At 35.5% G+C, this 14,654-nt stretch overlaps 2 protein-coding genes across 2 annotated transcripts; both read right to left on the reverse strand.

The window, feature by feature from the left end:
* Window positions 1–5: 5 nt before the first annotated feature.
* On the reverse strand, window positions 6–899 carry LOC105805584 (olfactory receptor 13C2-like; the record flags this gene model as incomplete). The annotated part of the gene is made up of 1 exon (XM_012638517.1): window positions 6–899. A coding segment is annotated over exon 1 (807 nt), but the record flags the coding sequence as incomplete, so codon positions are not given.
* Window positions 900–11,234: 10,335 nt separating this feature from the next.
* LOC105805606 (olfactory receptor 13C9) lies at window positions 11,235–12,191 on the reverse strand. The gene has a single exon (XM_012638537.1). It carries the CDS (start codon window positions 12,189–12,191, stop codon window positions 11,235–11,237), a length of 957 nt encoding a protein of 318 aa, XP_012493991.1.
* Window positions 12,192–14,654: the final 2,463 nt, after the last annotated feature.

Here is a 14,654-nt window from a genome sequence, read left to right on the forward strand (position 1 = left end):
TCTGAATTAAGTGTCTCTTTAGACTTGGGCTTCATGTACATGAAGAGGATTGTCCCATAGAATATTATCACCACAGTCAGATGGGCTGAGCAGGTAGAGAAGGCTTTGCTTCTCCCCTCAGAAGAGCGGATTTTGAGGATGCTGGCAATGATTAATGTGTAAGAGATGATGATTAATAGCAGTGGTGTCAATGTGAACAATGTCGTGGCCACGAGCATGATGAACTCATTGCCGGAGATGTCAGCACAGGCCAATTTCATAACAGCCAGAATTTCACAGGAGAAATGATTGATGACGTTATTCCTGCAGAAAGGCAATTGTACTACAAATGCTGTTTGTACGGCAGAGTTGATGACTCCTGTGATCCAGGACCCAGCTGCCATGGGCACATAGGCATCCTTGCTCATGATCACGGGATATCTCAGAGGGTTGCAAATGGCCACATAGCGGTCAAAGGCCATCATGCCCAGGAGCACACACTCTGTCGTTCCCATGGCCAAGCCAAGGAACATCTGCACTGCACAGCCAGAGAAGGAAATGGCCTTTCTCTCTGAGAGGAAGCTCACCAGTGTAGAGGGAATGGAGGTGGTGGTGTAGCAGATGTCCAAGAAGGAGAGGTTGCCCAGGAAGAAGTACATAGGGGTGTGAAGGTGAGAGTCCAAGATGCTGATTAAAATGAGAGTACCATTGCCCAGAAGGATGACCACATCCATTGCTAGGATTAGCACAAAAAAGAGTAACTCAAGCCTTGGGTAACCAGAAAGGCCCTTCAGAAAAAATTCCACCAGAATGGTTTGGTTTTCCCATTCCATTTTACTGTTCTATTTTTCACCTGTAAGACAAAGCATGTTAAGACCAATACGTATTTTACTATGATTACTTTCAAACGTGTACCAATGCACAAGTACTATACTTTCAGAGAAACAATAAAAAAAAGGAAAAGATCAAAGAAAGAAGGGAGGCAGTAAAGAAAAGTAGAGAGAAAAGAGGGAGCGTATCAAAGGAGAGAGGGAAGGGAAGAAGAAACTAACATGTTTCATGCTATACCCAATATATCCTTTAATTCATTTAATCTTATCACAGTTCTAGGAGAGCGCTATCATCATCCACATTTTACAGACAAATAAATCAAAGCAGAAATCTTAAGTAAATCTGAGCAGAGGTAAATAGTATATGTGTGTTTGTGTGTGTATACAGTATATAGCAAAGATGCAAACTTAAATCTTCCTTGCTGAAAACCTGAGCTTTTTGTCATATTTGTCATCACATATATGAACTGGAGATTATAATGAAAATGAGCATTGTATTATGTGTAACTGAACAATAAACCATTTTTATTGGCTATACATCACCACACAATAGATCAGTGCTCTTATCACTCCTTGAAATCTTACTGTTATGTTTATTGTCTGTCTGGTCCAATAGAATGGAAACTTCATAAGGGCAGGTACTTACTCTTATTTATTTTCACAGTGCCAGGAGTTAGAGCAGACACGGAGGCAAATGTGCCATAACATTTGTTGGATAAATGAGCAAAATTAAAAGACTAAATAATGACTAACAGTTCTTATTCTGTGCCAATCCTCTACTCGTTGTTTTCTTTGCACTTTACCTAATTTAGACTGAAAAGCAACCATATGAGGTAATTACTGTCATTATTAGCATCACAATCCCTGTTATATAAAGGGGGAAAATAATGCACAGAAAAGTCAAGTAATTTGCTTAAGGTCAATTTTATATAGCTAAATAAATGATAGAGCCAGGACTTAAATCCAAACAGTATAAGTGCAGAATTTGAGTACTTAACATTCATTTTGCAAACAGAATTTGGCTACAGGCTAGAATGCCTTGTAATCTGATTGACAGAACATTTAAAAAAAAAAATCAGACAAAAAAATGTGATTAATCAGAAAGAAGCAAGATTTCAATATGGTGATTCGAGAGCAGTTGATTTTGATACTTTATATTTTGCTAGGAAATTATTAATTTCTATAACAACAAATGTTTTGTTACAGAGTTGCATTTAATCCTTATAATTCTTGTGTTTTCCCTTATATGGGGAGTTCTTTCATTTTTTATTACTTTTCCTATCTAATTTTTTTTTCATTATTTGATGCACAAGTCAAAAATTATAGGTCTTACTTATATATGGGTCTTTTTAAAAAAACAAAAAAAAAGCTTTAGGATAGATTTATCCTCTTCACATTTTTGTCTATGTCATTAACTTAAGTTTCTGTCTTCATAAATTTCTTTAAGCATATTTGGATTTTTCTAATTTCATGAATGAAAAAGAAAATTTTTTTAATTTCTTAATATTTCATTTTTCTCCTCTATCTCTAGCTCTCATTAAGGCACTTAAAGAATGTTTTATTATAGATTTAGATTTTGATGGGAAAGGATCTTTTCATTGATTTCTAGATAATTTTTTATTTTTCTTCTAATTTCCTCTTTCATCCAAGAGTTATCTAGGTGTGTATTTCTTCCTGATTTAGTGATTAGGTATTTTTGTTCCATTTTCATTATTTCCAATTTTATTTTATTATGATAAGATAACATGACCTATCATTCTCTAGCTATGGACTTTGGGGGAGCCATTACATGATGTATGTTGTAAATGTTAACAAAAAATGATTTCTCCTTGGGAAAGATAAATGGTTTCATATACATACACAAAACATGTATGAATGTATATACATAATCAAGTTTATTAAATATATTATTAAAATCTTCCAAATAATTACTTATTTTCTGCCACCTCAATTAGATCAATTCCATATAAATATTTGTAATCAAATTCTTTTTGCATATCTAGTATCATTTTGTTTTATATGTTTAGCTTCTGGGTTATTTAGTTTATACAGGTTTTTGGTTAATATATCTTCTTCATAAATTTTAACTGATATACCTTTATCCCATTTGGCACTTTAAAGTTTAATTCCACTTTTATGATATTGATATTATACTCCTGCCTTCTTTTAGTTTGCTTTTGTCTGCTATCTCTTTGTACATCTTTTTATTTTTAACTTCTCGTTTTCACTTTGTTTTAAAGTGTACTACTCATAAATAACATATTATAAGGATATAGTAACCAAAACATCATGTCACTGGCATAAAAGTAGATACATAGATCAATAGAACAGAATAGAGAACCCAGAAATAAAAGCATAGCCCACAACCAGCTGATCTTCAACAAAGCAGACAAAAACATACAGTGGGGAAAGGACACCCTATTCAATAAATGGTGCTGGGAAAATTGGATAGCCATATGCAGAATGATACTGGATCCATACCTCTCACTATATACAAAATTTAACTCAAGATGGATTAAAGACTTATATGTAAGATCTGGACCATAAACATTTTAGAGGAAAACCAAGGAAAAACTCTTCTGGACATTGGCCTACCCAAAGAATTTATGACAAAGACCCCAAAAGCAAATGCAACAAAAACAAAAACGAACGAATGGGACTTAAATAAACTAAAAAGATTCTGCACAGCAAAAGTAGTAATCGAAAGAGTATACAGACAACATACAAAATGGGAGAAAATATTCACTCCAATCTTTTGGATGCCAGTGAATTAGGTGGCAGAAGGGAAAAATCATCCAAAAGATATGCCTTTTATAAATTTCAATTCACTCCATAAAAACGAAGATTGCAATAGGTTGCCAGTGTTTCCAGATTTAAAACACCTGACTGACATTTTTTAAGATTTTTATCATCTTTAGCAAGCCTCTTAACATAAAAAAGAAAATTACCCACTATTACAATTATGACCTAATGATAGAAAAGAAAATATTCAAAATAGTCACCAATTTTATATGCAAACAGACAAGGATAAGGTCCAAGCCGGTCTTTTTCTGACTGCGCATTCTTACAGCAAATTATCTTTTCCAGATCCCAGGAAATTACTATATTTAGTTTTTAAAATTTTCCAAATTGGTCATAGTGTTCTCCTCACATGTTGTCTCTGTATAGAGTCCCTAGCACCGTCCCTAGCAAACAGTTCAACTGGTTCACAGTTGACTGAACCAAAGGACCCGAGTTATTGCTAGGGAACCACAGTTAAAGATTTGTTTATTATGAATTCTGTTCTAAATAACACATAGTCTGCTATCTACTGTGAAGTGAGCTTTAATTAGCTACAGCAGATGACGTAGTGTCCAAATATTTTGTAATGCACTAAAAACGTACACACTGACAAAAAGTAACTTATACATGCTGGGCAAATTCCTTTCAGTTTATTGAACAATTGTCTTTGCATGCAGAACTGCTGTTTTGATCTCATAGTTTTTTGTTTTTTTTTTTTCCTACTACATCCCAGTGAACAGACTCTTAAATTCCATTTCCAATACTCAAAGTCTCTCCCTAGTGAGAAAAAAATATCATTTTCAAACTGATTTATTCCATCAGTCCAAGTCCTGCTTATGGTTGATAAATTTGTTTCTTGTTTTTTTTCAGTAACTTACCTCCAAACAGAGGTTCCTTCTCTTTCTAGGCTGAAACAGCAACAGACATCTTTGCCTTACTTTTCTACCTGCAGCCAATCTTCACAGCTCCTGATTAGTAACCGAATCTCCAAAGAGGCATGCACCAGCCGTGTGTAGTCATTTTGTCATAGAAATTCACTGACTAGCTGACATTTATAGAAACGTGGTGTTATGGATGTGATTACCAGGGTGAGATACCATCAAATTCTTCTACTTCAGAGAAAGTATCATTAAATTCCTCTAGTTTAAAAATAGGAAGAAAATTAATACTTAGCAATGAATTTTAGGAATAGGGCAAATTAGATTTCCCCTGAAGACCAGGTTGAAATATTGCCCCATTGTAGAGACCCACCAAGTTCCTAAGGAATCTGCTTCAGGCTTTAGGAAACAATTTAAATATTCTGCTCTTAAGGATTCCTACAAACCTCTGTGCACAACTTTAAATTGCCTCAGAGATGAAATATGTATAAAACTTATCAAACTTCAGAAATAAAGCCCTGAAGACCTAATTACAGAAGGCCTATTACTCTACTTCATAAACAAAATCAGAAGGGAGCTCCTATATTGGCATCAAAATTTCCCCAGCTGAATTTTCTGTCTCTCTCTGTCTCTCCCTCTCTCTCACACACACACACTCCATTTTGAAAGTATAATTATTTACTGTACACATTTTCCATTCACTTTATAGATTTAGTTTATAGCGAAAGTTGACTCTTTGAATAAACACGTATTTACAGACAGTCCTTAACAACGGTGTAAAAGCGATCCACATTCAGTAGAAGCCATACTTTGAGTACCCATGCAACCATTCTGTTTTTTCACTTTTAGTACAATATTCAATGAATTACATGGGATATTCAGCACTTTATTATAAAATAAGCTCTGGGTTAGATGATTTTGCCCAACTGTAGGCTAATGTAAGTCTTCTGAACACATTTAAGGTAGGCTAGGCTAAGCTATGATGTTGAGTAAGTTAGGTATATCAAATGCATTTTCAACTTAGGGTATTTTCAACTAACAATGAGTTTATTAGGACATAATCCCATCATTAGTCAAGGAGCATCTATATTGTCATTGATTCTAACAATAATACATACTGTAAAAAAAAAGAAAGAAGAATCAAAAGATGGAAGGAAAGGAGGGAGGGAAAGAGAGAAGTAGGGAGGAAAAGAAGGAAAAAAGACAAGGTAAGAAAAATAATCTCAAGCAATATATTAATACAAAGGTATAAAAAAACAAGCCAAAAATAAATTATAATTGAATAACCTAGTGATAACCAAAGTTCAGAAAGGAGCCTACCTTAGTTACAAAACAATATAATAACTTAAGCTAAGATCATTTGCCCCTCTCTCCCCTGTATAAAGTGAGGCACCTTAAGGCTAGACATTTCTGAATGATTTTTTTTCCTTCCTTTATTTTTTGAAATTTATTTTTAACAAAATAATTTCAAATAGAATTCTAGAAGTGAAATGAGTAGGTCAAAATGAATGAAGATTTTTATGATTCTAAAGGATAATACTAATTTATGCTCCCACCAGTGTTATGGTGTTGCTGATTTTATCTTGCTCCTATCAACAATGGTTGTTGTCAATAGTTTAGATTTTTCCTCCAATATAAAGAGCTTAAAATGGTATCTCATTATTACTTTAAATAGAATTTTTAATTTCAGAGATATTTAACTTTTTGTGTGTCATAAAGAGCTATATTTTCTTTTATGTGAGTTATGTACTTATGTCCTTATTTCTCTACTTGGTTTTTTTATATTTTTAAATCACTTCTGTTTACATAAAATTTACAGTACACCTACTCTGTGAAATTTATAGCAAGAATCTATGTGAATATAAATATGCCTAAGACACAGTCCCTACCTCCAAAAATTTCATAGGTAGTGAGAAAAAAAAATCCATGTAATCAGATGATTTCAGTAAAAAGTGGTAAACGCTGTGATAAAAATGATGGCTTAGTGTGCTATATGTGCCAAATAACTTAGAATCAACAAATAATTTCCGGGAAAGGTGGTAGCTGAACTGATTCTTAAATTGTGAATGAGAATTTGAGAGGCAAATAAGATAGGGAAGGACATTCCAGGAAAAGGAAACAGTAACACAAGTGGTGTAAGACAAGAAATGAAATGATGAGGACGGAAAACTGAAATAATTCAGCATCACAGGAACACAAATGAAAAGGCAGCAGGGGTTGGTGGAAGATGAAACTAAACAGGAACCAAAGAAAGGAGGCTCTCATATGCCATGCGTGTCAGTCAGGGCTCCTAGCTCCAGACAGCGGCATATCTTCCGCATGATTTAGACAGAAAGGAAATTCATTAAACGACAGTATGAGAATGTTCCCATGCAGGAATTCCTTACCAGCATTCTCAAGAAGTTTGTTTTCCAAATCACAAATCTCCAGAAAAACTGAGAAATTGAAAAAATCAAAAAGGTTAATAATTCTCTGTTGAGAATGAAAGCATGACAGCAGTGGTTTGAAAGAACCCACTGGCATGAAGTTAAAAGCAAGAGGAGGAAACTAACACAAGGGGTAGTTGTTGCCATGTTTAAGTTTGTTGCCATGTTCGTGGCCCTAGCTGCTACTAACAGTAAGCTATTCTTGCATGCAAACTTAGTAAGTTTATATTTATAGTATACTTTGTGCAAATCCTAATAACAAACTTTTAATAAATAAGTTAGAGAGCAAAATAAATCTAAATCAGCAATTTTGACACATACTTTGTATAGTATGCTAACCTACTAAATCAAAATGTTAATATTATTTGAGCATTTTCCAGTGTTTGAATATTCAATGCAGGCTATAGTTCTTTGTAAATACTACTAAAATTGATACTTTAATGATTAAACCACTTTTAATGATTTCTCCACTTACTAGATATTCAGCATTATCTAGAAGCTGATAATGCTGAATATGTAAAAAGTGGAGAATGTTAGTTTTCTATAGTCATATAATAAACTATAATAACTTAGTGACATAAAATAATACAAATACATTATCGGACAACTTCCATGAGTCAGAAATCCAGGTACAAAGTAGATGGGTTCCCTGGCCAGGCTCTTACAAAGGTGAAATCAAGGTGTTGGTAATACTATGTTCTCACCTGGAGCATGGGGCCCTCTTCCAAATTCATTTAAATTATTGGAAGAATTCAGTTCCTTGCAGTTGTATTATAGAACTAACACCCCCATTTTCTTGCTGGCTGTCAGCCAAGGCTTATGCTCAGCTTCTAGGAGCCCACCTCAAGTTCCAACCTAATGGTCTTCTTACAATCTAGCAGCTAAATTCTTCAAAGGCACAAAAGACTCTCAGTTATAATCTCTCTGGCTTTTTTTTTTTTTTTTTTTAAGAGTTCACTTGGTTGGGCCAGGTCCGTCTAGGATAATCTCCTTTTTGATTAACTCAAAGCCAACTGGTTAAGGACCTTAATTATATCTGAAAAATCTTTTCTGCCATATAATGTAACATAATCATGGGGAGTGATATCTGTCTACCACAATGAGTAAAATACGGAAAGAATGTTGTAAGTTTTGTTGTTGCTATTGTTGTTTTCGGAAGCATTTTAAGAATTACTTATGATTGAGGGAATTTCCAAGAATTCATTGGAATTCCAATTTATTATTCCCAAATCTCAAAGATTAATATCTGTTGGGAATTTGAAAATAACAGTGGGTACCAAAGAGACAGGCTAATATTTAGGAACAAGGCCCAAAACTTTACTATAGAACTTGAGCTGATGATGAAACCACCACTGCTGCTGCCATGGAGAATTAAATGCCAACATCTCAAATACCTTTCAAACACTATCGCCTCCAGCACAAGTTCATCAGGTTTAGTGTCAGGAACTTGACTTTGCAACCATTACCACCATAAAAACTCCAGCCAAATGGGTCTTCTGCACAGAGCCTATGTCCTCAAATTACTCACTCTGGATTAGAAATCTCTTGTGAATAAGCATGACCGATGGAGCACAGGTCACATGTGTCTGTACTAGCTGCAAAGGATGTGAGTTCTGCCTTCTACTTTTAGGAGATAGGAATTTACCCTTACATAAAAGGGATACACAGAGGATGGGAGGCACAAATATGATTACTACTACTCCTTAGGGGTGGACTCCAGCAGAATCAAAGTCAGTTTTCCCATCATAGTCAGATTTTTTCTGGGAAGAAGACCCTGAGATACATGCAGGATGTTTTTATCAATGAGTGCCCTAGGATCAACATCTGTAGAAGGGAAGAGAAGAAAATTGGATTGAGCAGAAGGAAGGTTGACCTGAGATGAAGGCCCAACAACTGCTTCAGCCGATCCTAAAATGATCAAGGAAATCATTAAGTGCACCTCAACTTTCATCCTAAGTGTATTGAATATATTGAAGACCACTTCTGAAAGGCATATATCACTTAATTCCTTCACAAAGATCTTTAGAAACCATATGTTCTGTGTCCATAAAAGATTTTTGATCACAATTGATAAGAATCAAACCAAGTCTTAGGGGAAGCACTGAAGTTAATCAGGTTGTTAAAAGAGGAGAAACATTGACAGTAGCACCAACCTTCCAGAAAAACTCCAAGAGTGTGACTTTGGAAGGAACAATGAACAGGTTGTCCCTATGCCACTTGTTGTGTGCCCTTAGCACTACCTGCAGCCGGAGCAATATATTCTTTATTTAAGGGATATCTGGGAGGCATATCAAAGTATCCTCCATATTCCGTCTGTTGTTTCTGATACTAAATTTGGTTATATACTTTTCCCTCAATTTTCCAGTCATAACTGAGACAGGTCATACTATTTAAGAAGACTGTCCAAAAGTCTCACGTTCACATTCCTTCCTCTAGCAAGAGTCTTTCAGCCATTTTAAGAATCTTCTTCTGACTTCCAGTGAGCAACTTCTTAATAGATCTCTCTCTCTCTCTCTCTCTCTCTCTCACACACACACACACACACACACACACACACACACACACACACTCATATTTCTTCTAAAGCCAGTCATAACATACAAATATGGAACAATCTAAATCCACAAGAAATGAGTATCTCTTTATTACAAATAAAAGCTATAAAAATGCCCTACCAAAATGCCCCATTTATTAATATATATTTTATGTTATTTTTACATTTAATAACAGAATCCAAGTTATTTTTAAAGTAAATATAATTAGGATTACTTCACGGCATTCAATTTTTTCTAAAACAACGAGCACTTGCTTATTTTATAAATACAAAACAAAAAGGTTCATTCACTTTTGCTTTTCTCTTATCACAAGAACGAAGGGACAGCATACCCCAAAGTTTTCGTATTTTACTAAACCTAAATGTCAGCTTTTATTATATTGATTTACTGAGGATTCAAAATATATATTAGGATTCAGTGTTACCCAGAATTATCTCCCTATGAGCATAAGTAGTGTGTAAATTAGACTTAGAAAATCATACAGAATACATTACATTATAAAAGATCAAAGAGATTAAAGTGACTATAAGAAACATTGATATGAAGAATAACGGCTATCCAACATAGCCACTATAGTTCTAAAAAACCAAACAAAATATATTGGAAAATATTCAAGGAATTTGTACAAAAAAATATTGCAGAATGACAGATCTGACTGTACCTGATCTGGCTCCCATACACACTCCGCCCAGTCCCGTCACCTCTCTGATTTCAGCTATGCCCCTTGTTCTCTCAGCTTCAGCCATTTCGACCTTTTTGGAAGTCCTCAAATACATCAGCGGCAGTCCTTTTATAGAGCTTTGTCACAGCTTTCTTTCTGCCTGGAACACTTTCTCCTCACAAATCCCTATACCTCAACTCTCATTTTATTATATGCTTTGCTCAAATGTCACCTTCAAAATGAAGTCTATGCTGACTATATTTTTAATACAGCAACTTTATCACTCCAACCTCCTGCAATTTCAACTTCCTTTATCCTGCTCCATGGTTTCTTTTTTCATCGATCCTAGTGCTTTCTAACATACCAAACATTTACTTAGTTATTTACTCATTGTGTTATTATTGGCCATCTCCCTTACAAGACTGTATACTCCACAGAGGCAAGGATCTGTATTTCATTCATTGATGTATGTAACCTAAGCAGCTAGAGGGTATTGAATAAATATTTGTTGAATTTAATTCAATTGAATTAAAAAAATAGTTCAACATGTTACAAGAAAAAAATTAATAGAGTACAAAAAAGATACATCTTGATAAATTAAGTATCAGGGGATAAAAAAGGAAAACCTTCAAATATCTAAGCAGAAGAACCCAAATAAAAAGAAGAAATTATTTACAAAAGAATAAAAAACATCAAGATGACATTAGACCCAATTTCAGTAATATTGGATGCCTTACAGTGAAGGAATTAAGTACCAAGGCAGGGACCAGAAAAAGTTATAACTCAAGAATTCTATGTCAGTCCAGTATTTTTCAATGTAAAAGCAAGAAAACTTTCTCAAGTATATACTCAATTCCGATACAGTAAAAAAAATACAGATTAGAAAGTGGCCACCTCCTAGTATTAGAGTAATAGGTAACCTCTCTTTCTGCCTCATCTTAATGTCCTGTATCTAGCAAATTCTCTATAGTGAACATGCAGTAATTCTGAGATGCTATATCTCATTATAAAAATTTTAACAATATATGAAGCTGTTGAAAAAACAGGAAAAGTAACCAAAATTCTAATATAAGTCTCAACTTTCAACAATGTCCAATGTGTTTATAATACAATACATTTTCCACTCACTTGCTAAAGAAACTTCTGTTCAGTAGGTGTTTTACTGCCTCTTTCACATCCTTGTTCCTAAGACTATAGATTAAAGGATTCATCATGGGAGTCATCACCCCATAGAACAGGGATATAAGTTTGTCGGTAGCATTCAAGTCATCTGAATTAAGTGTCTCTTTAGACTTGGGCTTCATGTACATGAAGAGGATTGTCCCATAGAATATTATCACCACAGTCAGATGGGCTGAGCAGGTAGAGAAGGCTTTGCTTCTCCCCTCAGAAGAGCGGATTTTGAGGATGCTGGCAATGATTAATGTGTAAGAGATGATGATTAATAGCAGTGGTGTCAATGTGAACAATGTCGTGGCCACGAGCATGATGAACTCATTGCCGGAGATGTCAGCACAGGCCATTTTCATAACAGCCAGAATTTCACAGGAGAAATGATTAATGACACTATTCCTACAGAAAGGCAATTGCACCACAAATGCAGTTTGTACGGCAGAGTTGACAACCCCTGCAAACCAGGACCCAGCTGCCATGGGCACATAGGCATCCTTGCTCATGATCACGGGATATCTCAGAGGGTTGCAAATGGCCACAAAGCGGTCAAAGGCCATCATGCCCAGGAGCACACACTCTGTCGTTCCCATGGCCAAGCCAAGGAACATCTGCACTGCACAGCCAGAGAAGGAAATGGTCTTTCTCTCTGAGAGGAAGCTCACCAGTGTAGAGGGAATGGAGGTGGTGGTGTAGCAGATGTCCAAGAAGGAGAGGTTGCCCAGGAAGAAGTACATAGGGGTGTGAAGGTGAGAGTCCAAGATGCTGATCATAATGAGAGTACCATTGCCCAGAAGGATGACCACATACATTGCTAGGGTTAGCACAAAAAAGAGTAACTCAAGCCTTGGGTAACCAGAAAGCCCCTTCAGAAAAAATTCCACCAGAATGGTTTGGTTTTCCCATTCCATTTTACTGTTCTATTTTGCCTGTGAGAAGTCGAAGAATTTTAAAAAACACGTAATCTCTGTACTATGCTAAGTCCAAGTTTACCAATGCATCAATATAAAAATTTGCCATGAACCCAATATGATTATGGAAGGAAAAATATAGGGAAAGTGAGGAAGAGAGAAAAGGGAAGGGAATAAAAGAAATAAACAATATAGGAAGAGAAGTATGAGGGAAAAGCTATTGTATTGATCAATCATTCTGGAACAGGAACTTTGTGATTTTTTTCTTCCATACATTATCTCATTTAAACAGCACAATATTATCATTTTAAAGATAAGGAAACCTAAAGTGAGAGAGTTGAGCCTAAAGTCATAACTATCATGTAGCACAGCTTAGGCTCAAACTCAAGCCTGCATGCTTGTGGCCTATAGTTGTCTGAGGTTTCTCCATGAATTATAAAAGCAATACAAAATGTATTATATAAGAGATTTGGTAGGTTACTTTGAAAAGGTAGCCTGGCTCCCAGGTCAGGAGAACTCAGCAGTAACCCACATGCATTCAAACACTTAAAGAAGTGTGTCGATCTGAAGTAAGAATAATCAGAAATAAACCCAACCAGCATTTATTGACACCTGATTATCCAAAAAACATGTCCAATTCATATAAAGCTCTGTAATCCGAAATCTTGTTAAAGTACAAGCACCTTTCTATTGGTGGGGGCCAGAATATTTTTTTTAATTTTGCTTTTTAAAATTACCATACAATTAAATGTCATACCATAAACTGATTTTTATCTTTTAGTGTATAGTTCTGTGAATTTTAAAACATGTACAGATTCATGTAACTACCATCTTAACCAGAACGCCAGACTCTTCTATCACCCTGAAACACTCCTTCATGCTATGTGTTTTTTAGTAATCTCTTCCACCTATCCATAAATCCTGGCAATCACTAATATGTGTCTTGTCCCCATAGTTTACCTTTACCAGAATGTCGTATAAATGGAATCATATGAGCCACCAGAGTTGGGCTTCTTTCACTTAGCACAAAGCCTCTGAGATCCCCTCAGGTTGTTATTATGGAATAATATTCCATGGATGGATGTACTTCACTTTGCCTTACCCATCTACCTTTTGAAGGGCACCTGGGCTGTTTCTAGTTTTTGACAATTGTGATTAGAGCTACTATAAATTTTAATTAGTTGGGAGGCTGAGGTGGGAGGATCACTGTGACCAGAAGTTCAAGACAGTCTGAGCAACATGGTTAGACCCCATCTCTACAAAAAACAAATAGAAAAATTATCCTGGCATGGTGGCATATACTACTCAGGAGGCTGAGGCAGGACAGTTGAGCCCAGGAGTTTGAGTTTGCAGTGAGCTATGATGATACCACTGCACTCTAGCCTGGGCAAACAAAGTGAGACCATGTCCTGGAAGAAAAAAAAAATTTAATTGGGTTGTTTGTTTTCTTGTTGATATTTGAGCATTCTTTATATATTCTGGATATGAGTCTTTTATTATATGTTATTTACTGGGATACATTGTCTCCTACTCAGTGGCTTTTCTTTTCCTTCTCTAATAGAAATGCTTTTCAATTGCCATTTTAATTAATTGCTAAGTCCAATTGAACAGGGCACAAAAGAAAGCCTATGACTAAAGAGTCATCTTCTAATGGGAAATTTTCTGACATTTCTCACTTGGGGTGATTCCACAGGGAAATATCCTCTGCTATCATCCAGGAATCGGGAATGGTGAATTTTGCCTCCAAAGACCTTTCCTCAGAAAGTCTCAAGCCATCTCTTTTAATTTTTGCTTAGGAATAGCACTCCCCCCACACACACACCAATTTCCAGTAATATCCTTGTCCATGGACACAGAATCCATTGAAAGAGTTCCAAAAAGTAATTATGTAATTTCTGCAAAAAAACAGGCACTTAACACATAGACTATTTCTCCTTGAAAAAACCTGGCACAAGTTTAAGGTAAAAATTGAGTCCTTTGAACTTATTTCAACATGTTTCTAATTAGCCAGACCTGCCTTCGGCTGTTAGTAGTAGGTACTCCTCTCATCCTATTTCAGCCTTATTTCCAGCAACTCCAACCTTTATACTTTGGTATTCTTTTATGCCCTAAAGAAGCATGCTTCTTTTTTTAGCCAAGTGCCAGATTGACCTTTTTAATGTTTTATAAATAATCCACCCAAATCCCAATTCCCTGGTAAAAGATGACTGAGAAGCAGACTGTGAGAATCATTCCAATGCCACCATATAGTTATTATCATGCCCAATCCATTTTGTCTAATCCAAAGAACATTTAAATCCTATCTTGGCCAGTTACTAGCTATATGACCTTGGACAATTACTTAACTCTTCTGAGTCTCAATATCCTCACCTATAATAAGGGGATTTGAATAGCTTCAGTATGGGATTCTTGGGAGAATAAATAAGGAACTGCATACAAAGAACATTACATGTAGTTAGCACT

Source organism: Propithecus coquereli, unplaced genomic scaffold (assembly GCF_000956105.1).
Source record: "Propithecus coquereli isolate 6110/MARCELLA unplaced genomic scaffold, Pcoq_1.0 Scaffold130, whole genome shotgun sequence".
In the NCBI taxonomy this organism is placed as follows: domain Eukaryota; kingdom Metazoa; phylum Chordata; class Mammalia; order Primates; family Indriidae; genus Propithecus; species Propithecus coquereli.

Excerpts from the sequence above, each read along its gene's own strand:
- LOC105805606 (XM_012638537.1), bottom strand. The coding sequence starts at position 12,191 with ATGGAATGGGAAAACCAAACCATTCTGGTGGAATTTTTTCTGAAGGGG.